The 6,027-nt window shown below is 33.5% G+C and overlaps 1 protein-coding gene across 1 annotated transcript; it reads left to right on the top strand.

The window, feature by feature from the left end:
- The first annotated feature begins 1,364 nt into the window (after positions 1 to 1,364).
- LOC146932149 (putative carboxylesterase 12) lies at positions 1,365 to 2,518 on the top strand. The gene has a single exon (XM_085703778.1). The coding sequence runs from the start codon at positions 1,436 to 1,438 to the stop codon at positions 2,399 to 2,401; it is 966 nt and encodes a 321-aa protein (XP_085559904.1). The 5' UTR covers positions 1,365 to 1,435; the 3' UTR covers positions 2,402 to 2,518.
- Positions 2,519 to 6,027: the final 3,509 nt, after the last annotated feature.

Below are 6,027 nucleotides of genomic sequence, written 5' to 3'. Positions count from 1 at the left end.
GTCTCACTGAAAACAAGGCACACACTCATATGAGCAACCTCTTTCAAAGCACGTCAAAACCTCATTCACTTGTGCATTGAAGTGTCTTTGCTTGTACACCTTCAACATTGGTGAAGGATCAACTCCAACCATTGTGAACCACTACAGTGATTGCTTTGCACCACCACCGACCGACTCTTATATATTATATGACAAGAACAATAACTTATAAAAATAACACTTTAATGTGATGTAATTAGATACATGTGCAAAAATTAGGAAAATTCTAACATCCGCCACAAAGGCACATTTTAATAAACTCAATTTAAATTTTTTTTCCTTAGAAATTGTGCAAATTTGTTTCTCAAAAAGTTAAAAATTAATTTTTTGCAATAAATACTTGCTATATGTAGAAACTTTGGCTTAAGGCACATGTTAACGTAACTATAAAAATTAATGAAATGTTAACGAGTGTCACATGGGCCCCTCTAATCACCTTAAGTGGTAAGTTATTATAAAAACTTGTATATTCAATCAGCCATGCTATTCATAGCGACAATAATTATAATAATTTATCAAGAATGAAAACAAGCCAATCCCGATCAAAAAGCAGATTTGAGCATACATCACATATATCACGGGCGGTGGGCCGGGGAGAAAAATATGGAAATCCTGAAAAAGTGGATGAGTGGCAAGCAGTTGGGATGGTTATTTTCGCTTTAAATAGCATTTTTCATATTCAATACATTAAAAATTGAAATATTTAACTTTTTTAAAGAATATTTTCTTGATATGAAATCGTTAAATAGTGTATTAGAGACGCCCTTCTTAGTCGTCGTAAGCTTAGCTCAGTTGGTAAAAACAATGCATAATATATGCAAGGTCCGGGTTTCAAACCTCAGTAAAAAAAAAAAGAGACACTCATCTTAAATAAATGTAGGTGGTACTAATTCTTGAATTGCCACCAACCTCTTGAAAAGTAGTGTGATATAATCACTTGCCACCAATCAAAAGTTAGTTTTTTTCTTTTTTAGGGTAAACAAAAGCTAGCCATTTGTTATACTTTTCAACATCTATTTTTTATTATTTGGGAAATTAGTCACTTTAGTCTCTGAATGGGAAAGGAGCAGTCACTTTAGTCCCTGAATGCAGATAAATTGCAAAACAGTCCTTGAACGTAGACTCTGTTAGTCAATTTCAAGGACTAAAGTGACTAACGGAGTCTACATTCAGGGACTAAATGGACTAACGAAGTATGCATTCAGGGACTAAATTGACTAACAAAGTCTACATTCAGAGATTATTTTGCAATTTATCTGCATTGATGGACTAAAATGACGACTCATTTCCTATTCGGGGACTAAAGTGACCAGTCTCTCTTTATTATTTATTGTCCCATCATTCCATCTCTGAAAACAAGAACCCCTTGAAAATTTCTTCAACATCTCTCTATCCAATGGATTCAAGCTCTAACGAAGTAGTCCTTGATCTCTCACCCATGATTAAAATCTACAAAGATGGTCACATAGAAAGACTCATAGGATCCAACATCGTACCTCCATCTTTTGATCCAACAACAAACGTAGAATCCAAAGACATTCTCATCTCGAAAGACCAAAACATATCCGTCAGAATCTTCATTCCCAAACCCAACAACGATCAATTTCCAAACCAAAAACTCCCTCTCCTTGTTTACTTCCACGGTGGTGGTTTCTGCGTAGAAACACCTTTCTCACCACCATACCACAATTTCCTCAACACCATTGTTTCTAAAGCTAATGTGATCGCTGTTTCAGTTGATTACAGAAGAGCCCCAGAACATCCTCTTCCTATTGCATACGAAGATTCATGGACTTCCCTCAAATGGGTCGTTTCTCATTTGCATGGAAATGGTTCTGATGAATGGATCAACCGTTATGCAGATTTTGGAAAAGTGTTCTTTGCAGGAGACAGTGCTGGAGCAAACATTGCACATCACATGGCTATTCGTGTTGGAACTGAAGGGCTTCAAGGGATTAACCTTGAAGGGATTGTTTTGGTTCATACATTCTTTTGGGGTGTTGAAAGGGTTGGATCTGAGGCTGCTGAGAAATCTGAACATTTATCTTTGGCAGATAATTTATGGAGGTTTGTTTGTCCAACAAGTTCGGGATCCGATGACCCGCTTTTGAATCCTGGAAAGGATAAGAATTTGGGGAGGTTGGGTTGTAAGAGAGTTTTGGTTTGTGTTGCTGAGAATGATTCGTTGAAGGACAGAGGTTGGTATTATAAGGAGTTGCTTGAGAAAATTGGTTATGGTGGTGTTGTGGAAGTGATTGAGACAAAAGGTGAAGGACATGTTTTTCATCTCTTTAATCCAAATTGTGATAACGCTACTTCTTTGCTTAATCAAATTGCTTCCTTTATTAAGCATAGTGGTTAACCTTAAGCATGCAGTTATGCATAGCTAATTAATTACTATTATGAATTTATGATTATGAATAATGTAATGTAACTCGTGCATTTGTGAAACATCAGTTGCCCCTGTTTTCTTGGTCTACACTCTACTAGTAGTATTCTACTTGCAGTTACAAGATTATTAATGATTTGACTTTAGCATCTGATTATTAATAAATTAACCATCAATCAATAACTAATGAGAATACCTTATCAATGTCAGTACAAAATTATGAGTTTTTGATTTAGTATAACTGTGTAACTGAATAGCAATTCTAATTTAAGAATGACCCCTTATTTGTTTTGGATTGTTAAGTAAGATTGAACTTGATCATGTCTTGCTACATCTTTAATTTAGCTTCTTCAAACCAAAATTTGGGAGCAGTTCACAAGAAAATCATTCTGTTTCACATGTTTGTATGCATCATTAAACTTGATAGTGAATGTTTTGGGCTTGTTCACAATAGATTAATCAAAGCATACTTCTTTGTTTGGTTCATTGTGGCTACAGCTATCAGTTAACTATTTTTTATTTATGAATTATTATGCACTTTGCAACCTTTGCCACTAAGTCTGGGTTTAGGATATTTTATATAATGTCATGGTAACAACTTCTGACATGAGATGAAACCATTACAAATTGAGTGAAATAATCTCCACAAATGGTTCCATCATCCCTACTGAATTGAGAGAGTTCGATGGCAGTTTTATGTCTACAGCTACTTATGTTTCAATAAACACATCATATCATAAGTGTTTTATGTCACTATATATCATATTCTCTCCATATACAAACTATATATATTGTATCAACTCTTTATCCTATCCAATCCACCAAATAGATCCTCAAAGTTTATGAACCTGCCACAATCATTTACGAAACAAATTCAAAGTGAGGGACAAAATAATGTATTTTACTTAAACATCAAGATAAAAGTATCTCTCAAAAAAAAAAAAAATCAAGATAAAAGTATTTTACACTGAAAATATGTCCTTTTATAAACTCTAATTAGATTTAAAAATTGCAAACTTTGTCCCCTAAAAAAATGCAAGCTTGTGGCTAAGTAACAATGCTTCATAAAACACGTTTAAATACAAAAGTCTCATGCAACTTCAAAAAAATGATCCGAGCCTGAGTTCATTGGCTCATCTAACTATAGGCTCTCTTACTTTCTTCCAAATATATCATTTCTCCTGTAGATTCCCCTCTTAATATATTTTGTCAATTTTTTTCATACCATTTCCTTTTGCAACTTTTTTTAAACAAACAATGTTTTTTTTTTTAGTTAATTATTCATTTGTTGATATTTTGTTAAAGGTGAGAATCTAATGAGAGACCAACCTTAACAACCTGTTCATCAACTCTTTCACCTCAACCAACCAAAATAATTTCATATTCACTCATTGTGCAATTATACGGGCATGGATTCTCTCCTGTGAAGTTTTCACTGGAGTATGTCCAGTGTACATCCACACCATTAATTTATTTTTAATTATTAAAACTGCATTGATTACAAGGAAAATATGGGGTTGAGATCTCACAGGACAAAAACTGCACTGGAGAGGATCCTCTCCCCAATTATACATGATGCCCCACATTTAGGACTAGCTTTTCTTTCTGTGATGACGATGGGTGCATGACAACGGTAGAAGACTCACCAACATTGTTTGTTACTTGCCTTTCGAATGAGTGGCCTATACGATAACGTAATCCAATTGTGTTTGACTATGCTGTGATGACTAGTTTTTTTTTAGAGGATTTTTAAAATTTAGAATGTTTTCATGATTTAGATTTTTTTTTAGAGGATTTTTAAAATTTTAATATCTTGTTTTTTTTTCTTTCTAATATTCTATATTAAATTTAGAACATGATATATTATATGATGTTAGAAATATATTAAATTGTCTCTCTTTGCTCGTGGTATTTATCCTCCTTTTTCATGGATCAATCACCCTCCAAAATTATGATCTTAGTAAAAAAAAAACCTATGAATTTTGCAAAACTTCAAAAACTTCTCTGATTTTGTCAAATATTGGTCAAATACCCCACTCTGTCTGTTTTAGCCGTTAGACTCTATGATGTAACCATTAACCATTCATTCATGTAAACGGAAGGTTATGCTACGTCACTAAAAATAAGATAATTCTTTACATGTACGCGTATTGGGTTCCACTCCACCGTACATAAAAGTGTTATAAACTGGGTAGGGTTGTCATACTTATGCATTCACGCTTTCTTTTTCTCTATCTCTATTACTCCCATCATCAGAACATTGCCACCGCCGTTCTTAATTGATACAAACCTTAGAATTGCATCAAAATTGATGTAACATCATCAATAAATATTACTTAATTCCATCAGAAACTTTGTTCTTTTATCTTTTAATGAAAAAAACAAAAAAAGAATCCCACTCCAAAGTCCTAAGGCTATGTTTGGATTGATGGAAAGTGGTGGAATGGAATGAAATGGAGTGGAATAGAGTTATGTTCCATTGTTTGGTTTTGTAGAATATAGATGGAATGGAATGGAATGTGATGGAACTCATTCCATCCAATACCACTCATTCATTCAATTTTTCATTCCTCCCAAACTGGGGTGTATGCAATGGAATGGATTACATTGATAACTCAATTACAATCTTATCGCTACTTTCTCTATTTCATAAATTGCTCATTCTTCCCTCTTCTCTTCTCTTCACCGTTTCTTCTTCTTTTTTTGTCCAGTGCATCCCCTATTTTGCAACTGTTCATCTCCACTTCTGCAACTCTTTACCGTCCGTTCCTTCCTCTTTTTGATACTATTCTTTGTTGTTGGCTAAAATTATATTCATTGAATAGATGAAAGTGGTTGTAATTCTAATTCAGTTCATAACTTCAATTTTTTATATTCTTTCGTAACTTCACTTCACTTTTCTTTTTTAATTCTTTGGTGAAGCATATATTTGTGAGACTCGACAAGAATCCTAACCGTGCTGCTTTGAATTATGTGATATGGTCTTCAATCTTGGATATATCAAGAACAACACCATAACTCAACTTAGATCTTCAATGTTGGTTCAATTTTTTTATTTTTCTAATGACCTTGATAGAAAAAAAAGGAGAGCTTGAAGACATATTGTCATGTTTATATATGTGAAGTGTATTGATTCGGTTGACTAGATAATTCAACATATTAATATTTTTTAAATAAAGGTTAAAATTGGAATAAAAAATACTCCCTCCGGTCTCAAATATAAGAAAATATTCCTTTTTTAGATTCATTGAATAATTAATGTATCTGTTTTACAATGTAGTCCAGATACATTAACTACTCAATGAACCTAAAAAAGGAATATTTTCTTATATTTGAGACCGGAGGGAGTATATAATCATTCCGTTCCATCCACTATTCAAACAATGGAGTGGGAAATGAATTGAGTCCGTCATGAAGTATCCAAACCATGGAATGGAATCTTTATTCCATTCCGCTCCATCCCATTCAATTTCATTCCGCTCCATTCCATTCAGTTCCGTTAGTTTTAAGTTATCCAAACAGAGCCTAAATCAATATTACCGTAACCCAAGTGCGTTTAGACCCTTTTAATTCGCCAAAAGAAAAAAGAGGATAAAAAC

This window comes from Medicago sativa, chromosome 4 (assembly GCF_051527215.1).
Source record: "Medicago sativa cultivar Bolivia chromosome 4, Bolivia_mono, whole genome shotgun sequence".
Classification (NCBI taxonomy): domain Eukaryota; kingdom Viridiplantae; phylum Streptophyta; class Magnoliopsida; order Fabales; family Fabaceae; genus Medicago; species Medicago sativa.
Note: the sequence above shows the minus strand (reverse complement) of the source record. Positions and strands in the feature narration are given on the sequence as shown.

Coding starts and splice junctions, on each gene's coding strand:
- LOC146932149 (XM_085703778.1), top strand. CDS start 1,436: ATGGATTCAAGCTCTAACGAAGTAGTCCTTGATCTCTCACCCATGATT.